The following is a 24,240-nucleotide window of genomic DNA, read 5'->3' as shown; positions in this document are numbered from 1 at the left end:
TGCTGAGATGGTGGCAGGGAGGAGGTTGATAAACCTCTCTGATGATAACCTCGCTGTTGCCTCTGCCTGGTCCGCCCACGCTCTTTATTGAAGTTTAACCCGACCCACAACACACAAAAAAAAATGGTCCCTGCAAATCACGTGACTTTACAGGCGTGGTGATTGGCTGTCATTTGAATTGTTACACTGAAAGTGACCAGGAGTGGGCGGGGACTCCGGCGGCAAGGCGGAATCCCCAGTTTGCAGTCTAGTAGGAGCTGGCCAGAGACGCTGAGTGCCACGTTGCGTCCATTTAGCGGAGACAGCGAATTAATGCAACAGCATCCAAACAAGAACAGGCGGGCGTCAGCAGCCGGAGCTGGGGCAAGCCACCTTATTAACCTTTCTCTAAGCCGGCACCTCAGAGAAAATAAAGCAAAATGTTAACCGACAGTATAATTGAAGAGTTTGAAGTAAGGGAGGAGGAACCGTGGTACCAGCAGCAGCAGCAGCAGAATATGGAGCACGGTGAGTTTAAAGTTTAAAGGCGCTTCTGTAGGTTGGAGCTGGTTGACAGGAGCTAGGAGAAAGGGCTACACACTGTCAGCTCTAACCCACTAGCTTTCTCATTCAAAAATACTGCGGGTGGTGAGAATCTGAAGTAAAAACAGGAAATACTGGAGACACAGGCAGTATCTGAGAGAGAGATAGAGAGAAAGAGAAACAGTTAACGTTTTAATCTATCACCTTTTACTCAGCATTGGTCTCTTAAGAATCGTATTCAATCTGTCTGGCCTGAACGGGGATGAACTGAAATCGCCCCGTTCCCACCCAGCCCAACCGGCTTTTGTAAAACAGATAATTATAGGGTCCGTGTTTCTTTAATGCAAAGGCAAAGTTAATTGTCCCCAGCCTGTAATGATCATCGATCAAAGGTTTCATTTTTCTAAACAGCCGAGTTTAATCCAGTCGACGTGGGAAGCACAGGAGGAGGCCATTCGGCCCCATAGCGCTGGAGTTGCTCTTTCTGAGCTATCCTCTTGCTCCATCCCCATAGCCCCGATTGCAAGTCCTTTCTTCGGTAATAAGTTTTGTTTTGATGATGTCGCCGGGACAAACGCGACATTTCAGGTGAATTTCCTTTCAAAACATCATCTTTAAACTCCAGTTGACCAGGGAGGGAGGGGAGGGGAGGGGAGGTGGTGGTCAGCGGGTCTGACCCCAACAATAAGGGCCTGAGTCATTGCTGGGGGGGTGGGGGAGACTGGGCATACTCCCCGCGGAATACCCTGTGCTCATCTCTCGGAGAGTCCCCCCTTGCTGCCCCCAGTCCCTACCTCGCCCCTCTGGCTGTGTGGGGTGAAATTCTCTCGCTCGGCGCGCGTTTTCTCTGCACTGGAGGGAAAGGTCTCCATGGAAACGCTGTCCTGGTGACAGGCTGAACTGCTATAGTTGGTTCTCTAATCGAAAACGACCCCCTCTCTCTCTCTCTCTCTCTCGCTGCTGCTGCTGCTGCTTTATCTGAATCCCACCCCGATAGCTGTTGACTAAAAGTTGGTGTCCGCTTTGAACAATGATTTAGCTTCGAACTGGCTCGGCAGTTTGGCTCCATTGATATGACTCAAGGGGTTGAGGCTGGGGGGTTGGGGTAGTGGTGGGGTGGGGGGGGTAGTGGGGGAGTGGAGGGAGTGGGGAGTGGGGGGTGGGTGGGTACTGCAGGCGAATGGTGAAGCTTCACTACTCACTTGTAAAGAGGGAAATCGCCCCTTCCTGCCCCTGCTGACTCTGAATGAGCAATGAGAGCAGGTGAGTGGAACTTTCTCCACAGCCTTTCAAATTTCTCCTATTCAAGAATTGTAGATTCCTTTCGAGAGTTGGATCTGCTCCCACTACCATTTCAGGAAGCGCATTCCAGATCACGGTAACTCGGAGAGGGGGAAAACTGCGTTTGAGAAATAATTTCTCCCTTTGGTACTTTTGCTAATTAGCTCAACTCTGTGTCCTCTGGTTACCGAGCCCCCTGGCACTGGAAATCGCCCCTTATTTACTCTATCAAACCCCTTATCTGGAAAGCCCTCTATTAAGCTCCTCTTCACCGTGTGCAACCTGACAATTACAGCTGCTTTTGCGAGCAGGTTTGTCATTACTCGAGTAATTCGCCGTCTGTCTGAAATGTTTTGACAATGCAATAAGCAGCTGTACAAATCGGGAATCATTGGACTATTTCGAAAGGAGCGGATTAGATGCTTGCTAAGGTGTGCTCATACATCAATTTAAATGTGTTTACCCGGTCAAATTGTGTAATATCTGCCTGCCCTCGGGAGCAATACTTTATTAACAATGTAACGGGACTGGGGCAGATGTACATGTGTCCACTGTTAATGAACTACTGCTCAGACCCATGTCCTTCAGTTCAGCTGATTCCCTCTCTCTCTCTCTCTTTCCCTCTGAAGATTGACTTGCTAGCTTCAGACCCATAGCTCAACAAACCCTGCCCACGTGGTTTGCCTTTCAAATGTGAACCTGGGCAATGGCGATTCGGCCTGCTGGTCCACCTGCTGTCCATCTGAAGCTGGTGTAGTCCACATATGCACGGACTGTGGGGCTGGGGGTGGTCGGCGATCAGGAGAGGGACGCAGGCTGACTTTTGCCAAACTTGCCCTGGGACACATGCACTTAAAGAAATGGTCTCTCAAAAATCCATCAAACTGGGAAGAGAAGGGCAGCTTTCGAATCTAGTTAGGACTGAGCATTAAGATCTGCTGAATTATGCATTTAACAAAAATGATATTTAAAACACTGGGATGTTGAGTGAGCTGTTTTATCAACATGGATTCCCAGTTTCTTTGTTGCTTCCTTCTATTGAATCAGATTAACTCAGGGAGACTCCAGGGGCTCGAGAAGTAATCGACTACTCCTCACTGCCAATGTCTAGGCAACGAGGCAAGGCAATTAAAAACAGCTAGCGAAAAGCTGAGTAACATAATAGACCAGAGTAGAAGAATATAAAATCTATTGGGATTATACACCGTACTGAGGCTGTACAAAGCCTCAGCACACATGTGCATCTCCTTGTGAACAGTGTCTGCAATAACACAGTTTTTTTTTTCGAGGTTCAAAGCTGATTTTTGGGTTGGGCGTCTGGGCGAGTCAGAGTTTGTAGGATTAACCTTCCCCCAATTATAGTCTCTCTTGTATGTTTCATCAGCTTTAAACACAATCGCTAAAATTCCAGTGAGGAGCAATTTTGAAAGACTAGGAGCTGTAACCTTTGCATTTGACCTAATTGGTTTGGTCGGTGATAAAAACAGAAAAGGTTTGAAATATTGCACTCAGTAGGCCAGGCAGCATCTGTGGCAAGAGAAACAATAGTTAAAGTTCACATTTAACTGTTTTCCCCTCTCCACAGGTGCTGCTTGACCTGCTGAGTGTTTCCAGCATTTTCTGTTTTTATTTTGCGTTTCCAGTATTTTGCTTTTATTTCACTTTCACTATTAATAACCAGTGACCTTCAGTGTTGCAGTTATTGGATTCTCTGTCCCATGCTGTTGAAATCAATGTCTTTTTACATATCCTGACAGCTTCTGTAAGATACATCACACTTTTGCAGTTTTAATATCATTGGTGAAAGGAAAAGATTTGCATTTATCTGGCACCTTTCATGATCTAGGGGTGCCTTTTACAGCAAATGAAGTAGTTTTGAAGTTGGAATATAGGGAAATTAGGCAACCAATTTAATACAGCAAGCAACAATGTGATGTAGGATTAGATCATCTAGCTTTTCTTTTAGTGATGATAGTTTCCAACTTCCATGCTTTTGGAATAGTTGCATCCAATCTTGCCTCATGCAAAAGACAGTGCAGCATTCCCTCAGTATTGCACTGATTGTGTTCAAGTCACTGGAGTGGGGCTTGAACACACAACCTTCTGACTCCAGCAACTGTGCTACCCACTGAGCCATGGCTGACACCATTGATATTTTGCAGGGGTAGATATTTTTCTCATTGGCCTCTTATGGACTGTCCACAGTTAATGTTAGCAAGGCCAGTTATTGCCTTTCTGAAGATGGTGAGGGGCCTTGTCTGATTGCCGTGTGTAGTGTGTGTGTGTGTGTGTGTGTGTGATCTTCAGACCAAGGTAAAGTGAGGGTTTTGTACAATGTGGATTTTTAACCTTGGGACAAGGTGACATCTGGGATAGTAAATAGCAGAGAAACCCGTGTTGGATGTGTAGTTGGGAGGACGGATATCTGAGCAATTTTGAGGTTTAGGATAAGGCCATTACCTATAGCAAAAAGGCTTTGCGGTGACCTGTCCACCTTTTTATTTCCTCTTTCCCCGCCCCAGCCTAAGTGTTTGTCACTAAACCCTGTGGAAAAGGTGAATCCAGAAACAAGACTTCAAGTTAATCCATGCTGAGTCAAGACCACATGCTCAAAGCAGGAGCAGCCAATTACTGATCACACTGGGGACATCTGCATCCAGTCATTACTATGAAAATAAAACCCTGAAGTTGTGTAATAAACTGTTGGGGGTTGAGGGAGGAAATATATATTATATATATTAATGATTTAGACGAGAGAATTAAATGCAGTATCTCCAAATTTGCAGATGACACAAAGCTGGGTGGGAGGTTGAGCTGTGAGGAGGATGCAGAGATGCTTCAGTGTGATTTGGACAAGCTGAGTGAGTGGGCAAATGCATGGCAGATGCAGTATAATGTGGATAAATGTGAGGTTATCCATTTTGGTAGCAAAAACAGGAAGGCAGATTATTATCTGAATGGCTGATAAATTGAGAGAGGGGAATGCACAACGAGACCTGGGTGTCCTTGTGCACCAGTCGCTGAAGGTAAGCATGCAGGTGTAGCAGGCAGTAAAGAAGGCAAATGGTATGTTGGCCTTCATAGCCAGAGGATTCGAGTACAGGAACAGGGATGTCTTGCTGCAATTGTACAGGGCCTTGCTGAGACCACACCTGGAATATTGTGTGAGTTTTGGTCTCCTTTATCTGAGGAAGGATGTACTTGCTATAGAGGGAGTGCACGAAGGTTTACTTGACTGATTCCTGGGATGGCGGGACTGACATATGAGGAGAGATTGAGTCAATTAGGATTATATTTGCTGGAGTTCAGAAGAATGAGGGGGGATCTCATAGAAACCTATAAAATTTTAACAGGACTAGACAGGGTAGATGCAGAAAGGATGTTCCCGATGGTGGGGGAGTCCAGAACCAGGGATCACAGTCTGAGGATATGGGGTAGACCATTTAGGACTGAGATGAGGGGAAATTTCTTCATCCCGAGAGTGATGAGCCTGTGGAATTCGTTACCACAGAAAGTAGTTGAAACCAAAACATTGTATGCTTTCAAGAAGGAGCTAGATATAGCTCTTGGGGTGAAAGGGATCAAAGGGTATGGGGAGAAAACGGGAGCAGGCTATTGAGTTGGGTGATCATAATGAATGGCGGAGCAGGCTTGAAGGGCCAAATGGCCTACTCCTGCTCCTAGTTTCTATGAAAAGAGCGAGTTGAGTAAATGTTCATGGTCGATGAATTGTGAAGGGCTGAAATGGCCTTACTCCCCTGTATCTATTAACTTCTGAAGATTGAACTGCTTTTTGTTCATTTTTAGACCTACACCTGGCAGCTGAATTAGGGAAAACTTTGTTGGATCGCAATACAGAGTTGGAGGAAGCCCTTCAGCAGATGTATGGTACCAACCAGGAACAGCTCCAGGAGATTGAGGTGAGAGGTGGACTCTGCATTTTTATCTCGATGAAAATCAGTGTTGGAAGGTGTGGGTGCTGTGGTCAGCACAGATCAGACTTCTGCTATCAAACCAGCTTTATAATCTCTCTTGTGCGAGCATTTAACATAGGACATGAGATCCCTGGATGTTTGCGCTTCTACTGTTTTATGTTCTTATCAAACAAACTTTTGATGTACAGGTGTATTCAAAACAAAGTCTTATCAAGTGCTTCAATAATCTCTGCTTTTATTGCCAACTGTCTCATCTGTAGGTGTGACTTTTTAAAAATTTATTCATGGGATGTGGGTGTCACTGGCAAAGCCAACATTTATTGTCCCTTCCTACTACATTGGCAGGCTGTCCACCTTGAGGAAGACACCACTGCTGCATGCCATCCTATGTGTATGCACACTCCAGCATGTATCACTGGGTAGTTATCAGGTAACTAATATCAACCTCATTGCCCCACTCCTTTAACCAGATGTACTCAGATATAACTTACCACTAGCTGGCTGAGTCTAGTACAGACCAGGAAATTCAAGAACTGAAGGAGGCCATTCAGCCCCTCTAGCCTGTTCTGTCTGCCATTCAATTAGATCATGGCTGATTTGTATTTTGTCCGATGTGGTGTCGTATCTCTTAATACCCTTGTTTAGAAAAAATCTATCAAAGGTGTGACCTTGTTTCTGTGCCTCCATCATGTAATTCTTTAACTGAGATTTTCCAGTCCCAACAGCAGTGGCTGTAATGGTGGGGTGGGGGAACAATGTGTAGGGAGTTGAAAAATTGGTTTCCTGCCAATGTGAAATGACGGTGGAAGCGGGTACTCCTGCTTGTTGTAAGGGGTCGCCATTCCTGCCAGAGGCCGGTGTGAAGCTGTTCTGCATCCTGTTAATGGGATGCGGATGAAGCCCCGATTGGAATTATCTTCCCCTGTCCAATTATCCACCACTGGGATATCACGTCGGTCCGGAACACATCCGAACCAACGTGGCGTGGACATGTTGGGGCTCACCTAGAAGATGGCCTGGAGCAGCTTGTGGAGTGGAAGAACGGGCATGGGGGGTGGTGTGCAGGACTGAATGGATATGGGGGGGGGTTGGGGTTAGAGGGGAAAAGGTTTGAGGGAGGGGTCCATGGTATCAACTGATGAATCCTGGGGGGTGGGGGGCATACTGAGGGAATTGCTGATAGGAGGGGGGGGGTGGTGCGAGGGTAAGGGTCACGAGTGGAGGTTGAAAGGTGTTGGACTCAGCCTGAAAAGTCACAGGGACCATGGCTGCTTGCAACTATGTAGAGCCTTGAGTTGGAGATCTCGAGATGCTGCATGGGAGTTGGGTCATCGAGGGTGGGCGGAATGGCAGGTCAGCTCAACGGGACAACTGAAGGGGATCCCGAGCAGGTAGTACTGACAATTCTAGGACATTTCAGCAGATTAGCATGTGAAGGGCAAAGGCTCAGTGTGTGCGGGAGGCTTCTTGCACAAGGCTTGCAAGGGCCCTGGCAAAGATCCTTGCCTCCCTGCATATGCGTGATTTCAGGGACATAGACCCAGCCTGGGTGTTCACCCTGAAGATGGGGGTGGGGGGGGGTGGTGCGCAGGCTTAACCACTATGAATCACAATTAAACTACACCCGACCTTATTAAAGTGCAAGTGTAGCCTATTTACAAAAGTATAAGAACATTAACAATTATAGTGCACCCGTGCAACCACATGTGAAATCAAAACTTCTTAATCTTGCGTTCCCAGGCACCACTTCTTCTTGGTGCCCCCCTGACACCCACAGCAGGGGTGCAGGCAGCCTGCTGATCAGTTTGCCCTGTTGTCTTGGATGACCTCGGTGGCCGTCCTCTGGAGACCCGAGGCCAGGAGGGCCCCGGCTCACTTTGGCTGTAGGGCAGATGCTCCCTTTGCAGTCACAGAGGATGAAGCTGTGAAGTGATCACAGGTAAGGGGGATCCCAAAGAAGTCACCCTCAGAGTCTTGAGTGGAGGTCCCAGGGGTGTCCAACAGCCACTTCTCCTCCCTTTGGGTGTCTGAGGGTCCCCTGCCTGACTCTTTGAGGAGAAGAGGCACCTGGAGGGAGATTAAGGTGCTCTGTTCCAGCCCCACCCCTCACCGAATCACATAGCCGCAGCAAGATCTCACCTATGGCTACAGCGATGCAGTGCAGGTCTGCGCGTATGTCCAACAGAAACTTGGCGTTCTGCTGGATGAGGTTCTCCCATAGGCTCATCATCCAACTTGGGTGTTGCAAATGCTCTTCCCCAGCAGTCCTCCCAGTGCCTGTGAGCTTGGCTGACCCTGTCTCCTGCTATGTCACGTGTCTGTAGCGACCACCAGAATGTGAGACTTGCCTGAACTAGATCTAGTACCCACTGAGGTGCGTGTCTCTGCGCTGATGGAAAGTGTAGGTGACTGCTATGACGCCTCTACAGGTGGATTTTCTTCCTCTTTCCCCAATGTCCTCAGTCCTCTATACGCTGGCGGTGCTGCTGGACAGGGCTTCTTCTGGCCTTCCCCTGTTCCTGCTGGCACCTGAGAGGAGAGAGTGAGTGACAGCATGAGCTGCCTCCAATGAGGAAGAACACATGACCCTTGGGTTTCTACGTGACTACATTTAGCATCGTCTCTGTGTGTGTTGCTGTGCCGTAACCTTTCCTGAGCAAAGAGAGACGTGGTTGGGAGCTATTGGGTTTGAGGTATCTTTCTCATGCTCCCACTCTTACAAATAACCCACTGGATTGTGTGCCATGTGATTGATGCTCTGCAGGTTGTCCACAAGGGTTCTGGGGCAGCACCCTCCAGAGCAGTGAGCCCATGCAGATAGAAGGATAAGGCTCACAGAGGCATGTAATTTAGTGATGCTTGCTGGTGCCCTCAACGCCTAACCCCCTTCCTCCCCCCCAAACCCCTTCACCTCCGAGACAGCATCTGAGCTCTCTGTGTGAAAGGGTCAGGGACCCACAGTGGCCTCTCCACCTGCAGACTAGATGGACTGCAGTGGGGCTATGAGGCATCATCTTATCATGTTGAGTAGCTCTTTTATGGATGGGCTGCATGGATGGTGCCCTCACTGCTGAGGCCCACGTCCCCTGTACCATTAGGGAGGTGAGTGTGAGCAGCTGAGGGTTCGCTAATTCTGGCAGCGCAGATGAGGTCATTCTTCTGTTTCGGGCACTGCAGGGCAGTCCTTCAGCGGAGGCCGTGGGCACTGACCACCCTGCCGATTTCCTCTCATGCAGGGTTGGTCACATGGCTTGGCCTCTTCTTTCCATCCTCGGGTTACAGGACGCCCCTCTTAGCCTCCACTGCATTGAGCAGCACATCAAGGGAAGTGTCGTTGAATCTGGAGGCCAGAGCTCCTTGGGATCACCAGGCCACCTCCTCCTTCCATGGTGGGTTTGCAACAAAGAAGTTGATGCCTGGGTGCCTTTTAAATATGGTGCCTAGATATGACGGTGGGGCACATGTCACCCAGCCTGCCCTGCCCTGCCGTGCAATACATTGGGAAATCCCCGACTGCATAATTAATGAGCCCAGTATCGCGTGATCTGGCGCGAATTCCCACTGGGCTCCGCGGCGGGAAACAATCCCAATTCCCACCCCCACCATTGAACTTGGGCCCGACAGGAAAATCCCAGCCTTTGAGCGGAGCTGTGGGCGGCCCATTGAAATAGATCAGGATTATTTCCTTCCAAACAGCTTTGGCTTGCTTTCCTATACAGGAGGAAAGTGGAATGGGAACCTCTTGGTCTCTGTTCTGCTGCAGGCTCATTTATTTCTTACTGAATGGATTCCCACTGTTTGGAAGCATTGTGATGTTCCGGCAGCTCTTATCGGTGTCTGAATGAACCCAACATTATTAATGCTGAAATTTTTTGTTGTTGTCAAGCTAACCTCTGTTGTTTTTGCTGCTCCCTGATTAGACACAGGGATTAGTGAATGCTGAGAGGCTACATGGGATCTGTGGTACTTAATAGCATGATTTAAAAAAATTATCTCCCCGCCCCAGCCCCCCTTCCTCCCTGTTACTGACGAATAATGCGGTGTTCACTAGAACTGTCTTCCCCTTGTCCACTCTTTTCTTCCCTCGCTCTCTCTTTGAGTGCTCATTTTCACCAGTTTCCTGGGTTAGCATTGGTATTGTGCAGCCTGCAGAATCGCACGAGGCCTTGGTTGGGTTCAGTGATTGGGATTTAATATTGTTGTCTTGTAAAATGCAGGGGGCTAAAATGAACCTTTACACAGGGCCCCACAATGTGATATCTACGCCTATTTCTGCTGAATTCTAAAAGATGTTTTTCTTTCTGTACTGAAATTGAGGATTTGTTGTGGTCTCTGAACTTTGCAGCAAAACCAGTCAAGCAAGACGATTGGTACAAATGGAATGAAAGAACTTGCATTTATATAGTGCCTTTCACAGCTGCAGGATGTCTCAAAGTGCTTCACAGTCAATGAAGTACTTCTGAAGTGTAGTCATTGTTCTAATGTAAAAAACAATTTGTGCACAGCAAAGCTCTCTCAAACAGCAATGTGATAGCTAACAGATATTTTGTTTTTAGTGATGTTTGTTGAGGGATAAATATTGGCTAGCACTCATCTTTGAATAGTGCTGTGGGTCCTTTTATGTCCACTGTGAGGGCAAACTGTTTACTGTCCCATCCAAAATATAGCACCTTTAAGAGTGTAGCACTCCCTCAGAACTGCACTGGAGCGTTGGCCTTAAGTGCAGTGGGACTTGAACTCATGACCTTCTGATTCAGAGACTACAGTGTTACCCACTGAGCCACAGTCAGCATTAAATCTAATCTCTGCATTGCTTTGCCCTTATTTTATTTCTGTAATCTTTAATTACTGAGACTTGAGAGAATTTAAACAGAAGTTCTTAGCTGGCTTTTATTTTTGCACTATCCAGAATTAATCACTGCCCCTCCCTATGCCTTTTTTAAAAAAAAGAACTCAATTATTGCAATCCTACCCTGAATGCACTCACCAACTCCTCAGGGCTTCAGAAAGTTTCACAGCTCATTGAAACCTAACAGATACCTGCTCCATTTCACACACACCTAACCATGAGTCCAGGAGTCAATGTTGTGTGTGTAAATTTAATCTCGCTGACTAAACAGGAGCCACACATACTCTGATGGAGTAGTTTTAATCATTTGCCTCTTTATTAATAGACTAGTCACCTGACACTGTAAATGGGTCAAATGGCAGTGATTTGATTCACTCCTGTGCTGGATGTGTTCTTTCAGAAAGTATAGGTCCTTAGGATTTCTGGCTAAGTGTCAAACTTGCCAGTGCTTAGCTCAGTACTGTATGACTGCGAGCATGGAGTCTGCTGGTTAGGAGTTTATAATCACCACCCAGACACTGTGAAGGTTAGGGTTTAACAGAGTAAATCGGGTGCTACGTTGTGTCCAATGCCTGAAACTTGAGTCCCACAATTTGCAGGAGTTTTTTAATGCTCTGAAATTCATGCAACAAATTTAAACTGGTTAATTTATCTTTACTCTGACTCCCGATGGATTTTTGCAAAAATGGTGCACAATGACAATTGGGGAGAAAAAAAAGTTGAGATGAGAATGAATTGCCTGTGGGATGACGTTGAGAATCATTTTGCTGAGAGGAGCTAATGGTTAAATGTCTTCATGTTGCACTAAGGCAACTTTTTTTGATCTTCTGCCCCTGCGCTGGCTGCAACATTTTGGTTGCAATTTGGTTGAAAACTCTGGCACTGATTAAACTTGTCTTTTCAAGGTTTGGCAATTTGGAGATGTCCATTTATGTTAATTTTTCTTGAGTTTCTTTTTATATATTGCATCCAAGATATTACGATACCTTCAAGCTCATGGGATATTAAAATTTTTGCCTCGCATTGAGTGGATTTCTCCCAGATCTGTAGTCAGATTCTCTTGCACTCAGAGCATTGTGATGACTTCTATATTCACTCTCTTTCACTACATTTTTAAAGACTTCTCGAACTCAGCTAATAGCGAGCGCTCAGTTAGTGACTGGAGCAGGAATCGATTGATAGCTGAAATAATGGAGTTATTCTCTTTCAGCAGAGTTATTGAAATCAGGAATCTACACATTTAGGGAGAGAACCTGCATTTCTATAGCACCTTTTATGACATCGGAACACGTCAAAGCTCTGTGCTGCCAATGAAGTATCTCCTTTTTGGAAGTATTATAATGTAGAAAATGCAGCAGCTAATATGTGCATAGCAAGATCCCACAAATAGTAATGATCTAAACGACCTGATCATGTTTTTAATCATTCTTGGGATGTGAATGCTACTGGTAAGGCCAGCATTTATTGCCATCCTTAATTGTCCTTGAGAAAGTGCTGATGTGCCACCTTCTTGAACCACTACGCACATAGTGCTTATTTTCTGTCACTGAATACACCATTTCAGAGGGCAGTCAAGAGCCTGGAGTCACATTTAGGCCAGGCCAGGACAGGTAAGGTCACATTAATTCCTCCCCAGGTGGGTTTTTGTGACAACCTGGTGGTTTCATGGTCTCGTTAATAGATTAAATTTAAATTCCCTTGGCTGCTGTTCTGGGATTTGAACTCATGTCCCTGAAGCATTAGTTCAGTAACATTACCACTATGCTACCATTCCTGATCTGTTTTTATTGATGTGATTGAAGGATAAATATTGGCCAGGACAATGGGGAGAAATTACATAGCTGTGGGGAGTGGGCAGAGGTACAAATGTTCCGTTGCTGATGATCCACCCACTGAACATGATGCAATAACTTAGTACTGCTATAGGATGGTGTGTTGTTGGAATGTGTTCAGGCAGTGTGTGGTGTAGTGAGGAATGCCAGAAACAATCCCAACCACTGCTTCCTGTTTGGAATCTGGCTGGTTGTTGTTAGGATTGCTGTGTCTGATTCCGCCTAATGATGTAATGTGCAGCTGTTCTGCTCCGGGGGGGAAGCTGGATGTTTAAAAGTTCAATCCTGCAATATCAACATCAAAACTGACAGCCCCCAAAATACAACTTTCTCTTCCATTAGTTAAAAGATTATGGTTGAATCAGTTGGATGATTAGTAGCTGCCCATACGCAGTGGCAAGGGGGAGGAGGGATAGAATTTAAAATATTTTGATTACATCTTATTCTTCAGTAGGATGTTCATTTGGAGTCCTTCATCCGACCCTGTGTATAACTGCACATCCCATGCATTGCTTCCCAAATTTAAATTCCTCACCCCTGTTTTCAAGTCTACCTATAGCCTCGTCACTCCCTATCCCTGTAATCTCCTTCAGCCCACAACCCTCTGAGATCTCTGTGCCCATCTAATTCTAATGGGTTTTGTGAAAGGGAAATCGTGTTTAACCAACTTATTGGAGTTCTTTGAGGAAGTAACATGTGCTGTGGATAAAGGGAAACCGGTGGATGTACTGTACTTAGATTTCCAGATTTATAGTGCCACATCAAAGGTTATTGTGGAAAATAAATGCTCATGGTATAGGAGGTAACATGTTGGCGTGGATAGAAGATAGGCTGACTAACGGGAAGCAGAGAGTAGGCATAAATGGGTCCTTTTCAGGTTGGCAAGACGTAATAAGTGGTGTGCTACAGGGATCAGTGCTGGGATCTCAACTGTTTACAATTTATATAAATGACTTTGATGAAGGGATGGATGGGATGGTTGCCAAATTTGCTGATGACAAAAAGATAGGTAGGAAGATAAGTTGTGAAGAGGACGTGAGGCTACAAAAAGATATAGATGGGTTAAGTGAGTGGGCAAAGATCTGGCACATTGAGTATAATGTGGGAAAATGTGAAATTGTCCATTTTGGCAGGAAGAATAAAAGAGAAGCATATTATCTAAATGGTGAGAGATTGCAGAGCTCTTGAGATGCAGAGGGACCTGGGTGTCCTAGCGCATGAATCATAAAAGACTATGGTAAGCAAGGTGGGTGATAGGTTATTGGGGGTAGGTGAGATGCAGATTTCAGGTTACTATCAGATCAGCCATGATCTTATTAAATGGTGGAGCAGGCTTGAGGGGCTGAATGGCCTACTCCTGCTCCATGTCCGTATGGCCTCTCGTGCATCCTTGATTTTCACTCTGCCATTGATAGCTGCCTGAGTCCTAAGCCCTGGAATTTCCTCCCTAAATCCCTCTATCCCTTTCTCCTCCTTTAAAAAGCTCCTTTAAACATCTCTTTAACTAAACGTTGGTCACCTGTCCCGAATATCCCTGTGGCTCATTGTTTTTTTTGATAACTCTCTACCATGAAATATCTTAGGACTTTTTTTTTAAATTATAAAACATTTTATAAATACAAGTTGCTGTCAACCACTGGATGGTGTGACCATTCCTGAGGTTGTGTGGTTCAATGCAGGTTAAAATTTGGACCTGGGATCTTCCTGGCCTCTGCTTTAGCCATCAAAGGAGTTTGTGTCTTGTAATCTAGGGAGGGAGCAATTGTCAGTTGAGATCCTACTGTGGCAAGTTATAAAATGTGCATCTGATAAAGCTAGCTTCATTTAAATGACCCATGAATGCTGAGCTTTTAAGTGAAACCAGGAAATGGTGGAGTTTGCATAGCAGGTCAGTTGGTATCAATAAACAGGTGGGGTCTGCAATTCGGGGTGAATTTACTTCAGGTTTCTGCCATTTTCAACTTTTCCTTTTTAATATTTGGCTGAATTCAGTCCAGTATTATAGGAGTTAAATTAAATTAAGGGGATTTGAACCTATAATGTTGTATTGTAGCATGGGATGGGGTGGGGGGGCGGGAATGGTCTGTTTGTCTTGTAGCAGAAAACAACAATTAAGAGCAATCTGAGCAAATCTCTTCTGAAAGAAAAGAGTTTACAGCATAACTGCCGGAACTCCTCACTATCACAGCTTTTCACCATGATATCATTCACTCCCAAGGATTGGGTATTAGCTGGACTTCATTTTTTGACCTTGAGTTGTTTAGGTTTTGGTACGTGTTTCTCTCTTTTTCTCCCTCTCCCTTCCTATTCATTTGACCTGATGAAGATTGTTGGGAGAATCTACCCGCCAATGTTGCAACAATCACAAGAGAACAATTCTTCACCAGGCTAAATGATTCCTGAAGATGAGAACAAAGGAGCAGGAGTAGGCCTTTTTTTTTATTAACTCACAGGCTGTGGGTGTTGCTGTCTAGGCTAGCATTTATTGCCCATGCCTAATTGCCCTTGAGAAGATGATGGTGAGCTGCAGCCTTGAACTGCTGCAGTCCATGTGGTGTAGGTGCACCCACAGTGCTGTTAGGGAGGGAGCTCCAGGATTATGACCCAGCAATAGTGAAGGAACGGCGATATATTTTCAAGTCAAGATGGTGAGTGGCTTGGAGGGGAACTTCCAGGTGGTGGTATTCCCATCTATCTGCTGCTCTTGTCCTTCTAGATGGTAGTGGTTGTGGGTTTGGAAGGTGCTGTCTGAAGAGCCTTGGTGAGTTTCTGCAGTGCATCTTGTAGATGGTACACACACTGCTGCTACTGTGTGCCGGGGGTGGAGGGAGTGAATACTTGTGGATGGGATGCCAATCAAGTGGGCTGCTTTGTCCTGAATGGTGCTGAGCTTCTTGAATGTTTTTTGGAGCTGCATTCGCCCAGGCAATTGGAGAATATTCCCTCACACTTCTGACTTGTGCCTTGTAGATGGTGAACAGGCTTTGGGGAGTAAGGAGGTGAGTTACTCATCACAGGATTCCTAGCCCCTGACCTGTTCTTGTAGCCACAGTATTTATATGACTAGTCCAGTTCAGTTTCTGTCAATGGTAACTCCCAGGAAGATGGTGATGGTGGATTCAGTGATGGTAATGTCATTGAATGCCAAGGGCGAGCCCGCTCCACCATTCAGTTAGATCATAGCTGATCATCTACCTCAACAGCACCTTCCCATGCTATCCTGTGTCCTTTGATGTCATTAGTCTCCAGAGATTTATCAATTTCTGTCTTGAACATGCTCAATGATTGTGCTTCCACAGCCCTCCGGGGTAGAGGATTCCAAAGGTTCACCATCCTTTGAGTGAAGAAATTTCTCCTCTTCTCAGTCTTAACTGGCCTAACCCTTATTCTGAGACTGTTTCCTGGTTCTAGATTCACCAGTCAGGGGAAACACCCTATCTATATCTACCCTGTCATACCCTGTAAGAATTTTGTAAGATTCAATGAGATCGCCTCTCATTCCTTGAAACACTAGAGAAAACAGGCCCAGTTTCCTCAATCACTCCTCATAAGACAATCCTGACATCCCAGGAATTAGTCTGATGAGCCTCTGTCGCACTCCCTCTATGGCAAGTATATCCTTCCTTGGATAAGGAGACCCAAACTATACTTAATACTCCAGGTGCAGTCTCACCAAAGCTCTATACAATTGCAGCAAGGCATCTTTACTTCTGTATTCAAATCCCCTTGTGATGAGGCCAACTTACCATTTGCCTTCCTATTGATTGTTGCACCTGCATGCTAACTTTTAGTGACTCATTAATATGGGCACCCAGTCCCTTTGGACGTCGGCACTCCCTAGTCTCTTATTATTTAAGAAATATTCTGCTTTGTTTTTTTTCTACCGAAGTGGATAACTTCACACTTCTTCACATTGTATTCCATCAGCCATGTTCTTGCCCCTTCATTTAGCCTGTCCAAGTCTGCTTAAAGTCTCTTGCATCTTCCTCACAACTCACATTCCCACCTAGTTTTGTCATCAGCAAACTTGGAAATATTACATTTGGTCCCCCACATCAAAATGTCAAAGAATCAGTGCGGAGGGAATTAAGGAGAAAGACCCCAAAATGGATAATATTTTCAATCTAAAAGAAACATTGAGGGCTGGATCTAATTTGATTCTTAGCCCAGTCCTTTGTTAATCATGAATGGATTACAATCCGTGCAGTAAGGAATGTTTCCAGTCCCTTTCCTGAAGACTTTTTTTCAAAGGATCCACAAGGATGACCATTCTATGAAATTGGGCAATTTAAATCTTTATCCACACACTTTCCGCCAAGGGTCACCAAGTCAATTGATGAATGGGTATTGTGGCTTAATTATTCATCTGCCTCCCATTTCTTTCATTCCAAGGGTGAGGAGGATAATTGTTAGCTGTGGCTCAGTTCGTAGCACTCTTGCCTCTTAGTCACGAGGTTCTGGGGTCAAGTCCTGCCTCCAGGACTTGAGCACAAAACTCAAGGCTAACATTTGAGTGCAGTACTGAGGGAGTGCTGCAAAGTCGGAGGTGCCACCTTTCGGATGAGGTGTCTGCACCAACCTCCCCATCCCCCCCATCTCAGGCTGATGTAAAAGATCCCATGGCCCTATTTTGAAGAAAAGAGCAGTTCTCCCCAGTGTTGGGTAATAACTTATTCTTTAATCAACATCACAAAAAAAATCTGGTTCATTATCACATTGCTGTTTGCAGGAACTTGTTACCATGTTTCTACGTTACGAGACTGACTGCATTCCAGAAATATTTCATTGGCTTTAAAGTGCTTTGAGACTGTATAAATGCAAGTCCTTATTTTTTCTGCATTGACTTGGCTTTGTTAACTCTTGGAAACCTGAATCTTCCTAGTGAAGGCAGGAGAGGGAAAGATGATTAATCCTTGCGTGTGACACAGTTACTTGCTTTTGAAAGTTCTCCTGTGGCACTGATGCATTACTCCCTCGTGTCCTGCTGACTAAATGCGGCTTCTCTTAATGAGTGGAATAACTGGATGTGCAGAGTGTGAATCTTGGTGTGACACTTGACTGCTGTCTGACTGAGTTCTGTTTGTCTTCCAGTATCTCTCAAAACAGATAGAGCTCCTCCGTCAAATGAACGAGCAACATGCTAAGGTTTACGAGCAGCTCGATGTGACTGCTCGAGAGTTGGAGGTGACCAATCAAAAACTTGTTACAGAAAGCAAGGCATCGCAGAGTAAGATAATAAGGTAATAAAATATTTCGGCAGCTAGAATAGCTTAACATTAAAAATCTTGTGTGAGGCAATTTTACTGGTCAGATATTTTGTTAACTTTCTTGCAATTGAAAATTACCATAGCAACATTTCCCATTCAATTTTGATATGTCAACGGTCACCAATGGAATTGCATGCTCTGGACACCAGGTGACTTTGTGGAGGATATTCCTGAAGCAGCACCATATATAAAAAAAAATGTTCATCAACTGATGTTCATGATTTTCCATTAACCTGACAGAGTCTCACCTATGTAAACTAGTAGATTCCTTGCAATCACGGGATTAATGAATATGTGAATTAAGGTCAGACAGTACGAGGGTTCTTCAACATCACAAATAACTTCCTAAATGGTCTTTATTGAATGTCATGGTTGTTGTGGTCCCACACATAGTGTTTCCTCTGGCAGGTGTCTGCATGTGTCCAAATGTTGAGTTAACCCAGGTTTAATGAGTTGTATGGCTTTAGTAATCATTTGACCAGTGTTGGGAAATATTGCTGTCTTTCCAATTCTCTCCTCTGCTTGCACTGAGACCAATTGTAATCCCTACTGGTTCTACTGCCCTTCAACTCTGGTTTAACTATCAGCAGCATAGGCTTTCCTTCTAATGCCAGTCCACAGTCCAACTCATTCAACTTGTTGCCTCACTACCTTTAGGTGAGTTAGTTCAATTATTTAAGCAATATGTGCACAAATAAAGTTGCTGCTTCTTTATTCAAAGTTTAATCCTCCAACTATTGTTCTCAGCAGTAAAGTTGTTCAATTCTAAATTAAAGATGTTATTGCAGTCAGTAATGTGCATTAGCCTCAGATTAATATCAGGCAATCCAGAACTAGTCAGTACATGTTGAGTGTGAAATGAGTTCCACACAGTTTTTCGGATTTGTTTGCTGAGATTTGTGCATGTCTCTCTAAACATACTGCTTAATTTGCATCAACTTGGATTTCAAATGTCACTAATTTCTAAATGTGTGAAACTTTACAACAGCCAGCCAATGTTTAATAATGAGGATTAACATAGAGGAACCATCAGCATCTGAGAAAAAATGAGGGAGATTGACATCATGGATGTTAGAGCTCTGTTAGAGAAGGAATTCCAGAGCCTGGGTGACACTGCCAAGGTGAAGGAATTCGGGAGCTATGTGAGCCCAGATAGGGGAGTCTTTACGACTTTGATCACCTACCATAAACTCTCCAACTTGACAATAGCGTCCTCTAAGTCTCTGAAACATCTTGGGATTTTTTGCTAACTAAATAGGTACATTTAGACACCAGTATTTTCCTCTCAAAATCATCATTCAAATCCAATTGATAAAGGTGCTCAATTCACAATCCTCTAAACTAAGTACTCCTACAAGCTGCCTGCACATTCTGACAATCAACTTGATCAAACTGAGAGGTCATCAATTCCTTTTAATTGGATTTGTCTGGTCTTGTTTTGGTAGCTTGGCAGAGACGATCGAGGGTCTACAATCTCACGTAGATGAGCTCCAGAGACAATTGGAGGAGCTGAAGGATGGCTCACGAAAGGAGGGAACCGAGCAAAGGAGGGCAATGCATAGCCTTCCATGCCTGAAAGAGCTGTACGATCTTCGGAAGTAAGTTGCACTGTTCATTCTGTCAATATTTTATTTAATCTGAAAACCTTTCTTATTTTGGTATCTGCATTTTTTGATCATTGCATGTTTGTGCTTCTCAAGCTGAAGTGCACAATGCATATTGATACACTTGAGCATCAGTTGTGCCTCAGTGGGTAGCACTCTCAGCTCTGAGTCAGAGGGCTCTGGGTTCAACTCCCACTCCAGAGACTTGTACATATAATCCAGGCTGACGTTCCCAATGCAGTACTGAGGGACTGTTGCACTGTCAGAGGTGTGTTTTTCAGACCTTGTTAAATTGAGGCCCCGGCTGACCTCTCTGGTGGATGCCAATGACTTCATGGTGACTATTTTGAAGAACAGGGCAGTTCCCCTTGATCTCCTGGGTCAATATTTATCCTTGAACCAATCACTAAAATTTGATTATCTGAAGAATTGGAATAATTATGCAGACATTTTTTTTTAATTCCAGGGCCTGGATTTTATCCCTGACAGATAAAAAATTTCCATTGCAAATCCCACAACACAACTGCCAGAGTTGGGAACACCAAACTCCCAGAGGCACCGGGGACTTTGTGTTTGTTCTGACAGAGCAATGCTCTAGTACATGGTGTTTTCTATTTAATATCTTGTCTGAAAGATGAAACTTCTGCCAGTGAAGTGCTACCCAAGCCTTGGTTTTGTGCTCAAATCTCTGGGAGAGGCCCTGGAACCCACAGCCTTTTGATTCCGGACCGAGAATGCTGAGCCACAGATGACATTTCCTTAATCGAGATAACTGTGCTGTGTCCATGGGGGCTACTCTTAAAGGGCTTTACATGTTAGGTGTTGAGAGGCTGTTTCTCTTGGCCGGAAAGTCTGGAACTAGAGGTCATGACCTCAGGATAAAGGGTCAACCATTTGGGACTGAAATAAGGAGAAATATCTTCATTTATAGGGTTATGAACCTTTGGGCTAGAGAATTCCAGAGGGCTGTGGATGTTCAGTCGTTGAGATTAGTCAAGACAGAAGGACCATGGATTTTTGGACACTAAGGGAATGGAGGATATTGCATGAAAGTGGAGTTGAGGTAGATCAGCCAAGATTGTACCGAATGGTGGATCAGGCTCGGGGGGCCAAAAGGCCTACTCCACTCCCTTTCCTGATATTCTCACCCTCTGTCATGCAGGGAACTCCAACACAAGCTGTTGAAAGTTAAATGATTCTTGGAATATTGGGCTCGGGAGTCATTTTTTATTTTTTTTTGCTTTGTTTAACAGGTATTTTGTGTATGATCACCTGTTTGCTGCAGAGGTCACATCTGATGAAGCCCAAGTTAGTCCGTTGGAGGACGAAAACGAGAGGTTGAAGAAGAATACGAGCATGTTGCAGGCTCAGTTGACCCTGGAGAGGCAGAGGAGGGAGAGTGTGGAGCAGGAGTATTCCCTGCTCCTGAAAGAAAACAGTGAGCTGGAGAAAAGCCTCTCCAATTTGGACGACTACAAACAAAGTATCCAAGAGCTGGAGAATAAAGTGGTGGAATTACGTCAGAGAAATCGAGGAGCCGCTGACTTTGTCAGTGTGGTGGACAATCTTCTCCCCGAATCTTTCCTGTTTTCTGGGAAGGACTCTTTGGACCTTGTGCATTTCTCTGGGATCAAGGTTTGTGTGAACGGAGAGAGTTCGCAGACTGAGCCTGGGCCACCGAACCCCAGCGAGACCCTGCTGAAGAGCAGCTCTGATGAAGACCTGCTAAAGGGCCATGAGCAGACGTGCATCCGGAGGGCTGAGGCTGTGCGCCAGCGAGGCATCTCGCTCCTGAATGAGGTGGACGAGCAGTACATCGCCCTGCAGTTTAAGTACAATGAGCTGCTGAGCAGGTGCCATCGCCCAGGAGACGCCCTGAGCCACAAAGCCGTGCAGACCCCTCGGCGCCTCTCCCAGGACCAGTCTGGTAAAACACCCCAGAACGACCAGCAAACCTCAGCTAGTGAAGAGCCCCCGAGGAGCGAGTCAGCTGCCTGCGCTGCTCGGCTTCCCATTATGGAACTGCCCAGCTCGTCCAGTAACACCCAGCCAGAATACAAAGTTTTGTTCAAAGAAATTTTCAGTTGTATCCGCAAAACAAAAGAAGAGATCAATGAAAACCGATCGAAATACAAATCTGTCTCCTTGCAATGTCCAGTTGTAGGTCAGCTACAGCAAGAGGAATAGGGAAATTACCAGTATTGTATCTGTAGTTACAATAAAGCATTAGGAACTGAAAAGCCACAAGAAACCTCATGTAACTTATTTTGCATGAAAAAGTATATTGCCTCACAACTCTGGCGCCCAATTAGAAGGAAGACACAAAGGGATCCAAGAACTTAGAGGATCTATTTGATCGAAAAGTATTTGTAAATCAGTCGGAGTGTGTATGAGAGTGACTTTCTCATCCAAAGAAAGTCCATTTCTTTTTTATAAACATATTTCTACCTTTAGATTGTCTGTCTGATTATTGTGGATTTTCTAGCTGTAGGAGATCTTGAGATACTGAAATGAATAGTTAATATATATGTTGGGGGGAGGTGAAGGTATTTTCTGATGTAGCCCTAAGACCTGCGGAGCAGGAAAGGCCTTTGTGTCAGTCCCAGGTCTTCACTGGGTGGGCTGGCCTCCTTTTATAGTAGGAGTGCTACATTGGCCGGGATTAGTGGTGCCAGGGTTGGAGCCTCTGTGTGCTGCACAATGACCTTCATTAGAACATGTCTGTGTGAAATTAGATGAGGAAAGAATGTGCTGACCCCCATGGCCCAATAGCCTGCTACAAGTTGATGTCAGGACTTGCACATAAAACATGATGACTATGGTAAAGTATGCTGGAACTGCGTCCCAGCATAAATTGACCCCCTTTTATTTGGAGGAGGAGAGTAACAGGAGATAAGGGGCTTTTTGGAAACAGTTTAGTGAGGTTGTCTTCAGAACAGACTGGTGTATAACTCTTTGCTGTTCAATGAATGAAGATGTATAGGAGCAAAACTGTTTTTTGTAGTTCAGTTATGTATTGCTGAACATTCCTACTGTGCAATACTGTGTACTTATGAATCTCTCTTCACTCAAATGTGCAATTGTGAAGTGAAGTTGGCACAAGATGAATACTCTGCTTCCTTGTGTGAAAAGTGCAGGAGGCCACATCTGGAAAAATGCACCAAACTTTATCTGACAGCCAAGCCATGCTGGCAGAGGAGGGGAGAAAAAGCTTGCATTTTATAAACACCTTTCAGGGTGTCCCAAAGTGCTTTACAGCCAATTGAGTTACTTTTTGAAATGTAGTCTCTATAATGTAGGAAATGTCAATTTAAGATAGTAAGCTCCCACAAACTGCTATGTGATAGAGAGCAGATAATGTTTTTTTTTGAGGGATAAATCTTATCCAGGGCACAGGAACCTCTCTACTCTTCAAAATATGAATTCACACAATGTGGATTCTAATAATATTTTGGTTTGAAATTGTGAGCTCAGATACTGAGTAGAAGGGGTAGACGTTCTTACTTAGATTTAGTAATTCCTGGATCTAGATATGCATGAGACAGATAAAGCACTCCGTTCTCTCCTGGCCATAGCCAGTGTTCTTGTGATGCTCCAGTGTCTGTTGACCAGCTGGGGATCTTTACTGGCAGTCTGGCACCAGTTCACCCACTTCTACATTCTGTAGGAGCCCACTGCATGACCTGATGGGCAGGCTGTGATGACAGATGTTGGTTGATATGGCCATGTTTACAGCTGCTTAAAAATAGTTATAGAATGTGTGAACACACTGGGCAATTGCAATGGAGAAGAGAGTATGTTGGTAGCTGCAGTGTTTGTTTGAACTGGCAAACTAGAAAATGCTGCAAGCACTCAACAGGTTAGCATCAGTGGAGAGAGGAGTTGATATTACAGGTATGAACACTTTATCAGAACTTGATCACAGGATGGTTAAAGAAGGGGAGGGAGAGAAACGACCAGGCGAGAGGAAATGCATCGATTTGTAAAGTGCTTGTGTGGAAAATAAATTGGGGTGATATTGGTAAGAGACAATACTTAGGAACAGGCAATATTTGATTTCGGGTTTGTGGTGAGCTGATGTTTGAGCGAAGGAATTAGGTGTGAAATGGGATTTGGGTTTGCTGGAAACTGGCAGAGTGAGAGGGTGGGTGAAGAATAAAATACATAAGTGGAAGAATGGGAAAAGAAATGGACTGAACTCTCGAGTATTAGCTAGTGGCACCCTCCTGGGAGGTGACTGTGACACCTGAGTCATATGTGAACTTGGTTGATCTACTGACTCAGGGTTCACACATTAAGAGTGAGAGCTGAGGTACTGCAAATGATCCATCACTCCTATACTGGCAGGAGTCACTGAGGGAAGAAAGGGGAAAAGAAATAGAAGCACATTGGAATTAAATCTCTACTAAATTCAGGTGTTCAGCTTGGTTTAATTACGTTTAACTCTTCAATCCTTGCACCAATAAACAGCTCAGTCACTCTACATTGAGGCATGTTCTGAAACTAGGGTATCTGGATGGATAAAAGTTTTCAATTTGTTTTTAATAACAATTGCAGAGGTTTGTGAAAATAATCACATGGTCTCTACATCAACCACATTGTCCATGTCTTTCATTCACTTTAAATAAAGTGTGCTGTAGATTATGAACCCAGTGGAAACTTAAACTTCTGTGGTGCTACTGAGACGTGCCCGTGTGTGTCTCATATCTGACAAAAGGAGCTGACTGAACCTTTGTGAATTAATGAACAAGTTGTGTGTCTTTTCATAATGTCTCAATTCAAAACAGGAGGTCCAAAATGAATTTATATTTGAATGTTGGTCTAACAGTGTTCTGTATGGCAAAGTAAAATTGTACTGGAATTGCTGATTATATTTAGCATCTAGTCTCACCTCTCTGTCCCTGAAATAGTTCAAGTCAGTATTTGAAGTTTTATTAAAGAATTGTTTTC

At 44.7% G+C, this 24,240-nt stretch overlaps 1 protein-coding gene across 1 annotated transcript; it reads left to right on the top strand.

Moving 5' to 3' along the window:
* Positions 1-241: 241 nt before the first annotated feature.
* LOC144690922 (cerebellar degeneration-related protein 2-like) lies at positions 242-24,240 on the top strand. Its single transcript, XM_078558826.1, has 5 exons — positions 242-507; positions 5,611-5,723; positions 17,511-17,659; positions 19,132-19,284; positions 20,544-24,240. The coding sequence occupies exons 1-5, from the start codon at positions 420-422 to the stop codon at positions 21,475-21,477; spliced, it is 1,437 nt and encodes a 478-aa protein (XP_078414952.1). The 5' UTR covers positions 242-419; the 3' UTR covers positions 21,478-24,240.

The sequence above is a fragment of the Cetorhinus maximus genome, chromosome 15 (assembly GCF_964194155.1).
Source record: "Cetorhinus maximus chromosome 15, sCetMax3.hap1.1, whole genome shotgun sequence".
NCBI lineage: Eukaryota > Metazoa > Chordata > Chondrichthyes > Lamniformes > Cetorhinidae > Cetorhinus > Cetorhinus maximus.
The sequence above is the reverse complement of the archived record's forward strand: the minus strand, read 5'-3'. Positions and strand labels throughout refer to the sequence as shown.

Excerpts from the sequence above, each read along its gene's own strand:
- LOC144690922 (XM_078558826.1), top strand. The coding sequence starts at position 420 with ATGTTAACCGACAGTATAATTGAAGAGTTTGAAGTAAGGGAGGAGGAA. Across the intron at positions 508-5,610 it reads GCAGCAGAATATGGAGCACG|ACCTACACCTGGCAGCTGAA; the intron begins GTGAGTTTAAAG and ends GTTCATTTTTAG. Across the intron at positions 19,285-20,543 it reads GAGCTGTACGATCTTCGGAA|GTATTTTGTGTATGATCACC; the intron begins GTAAGTTGCACT and ends TTTGTTTAACAG.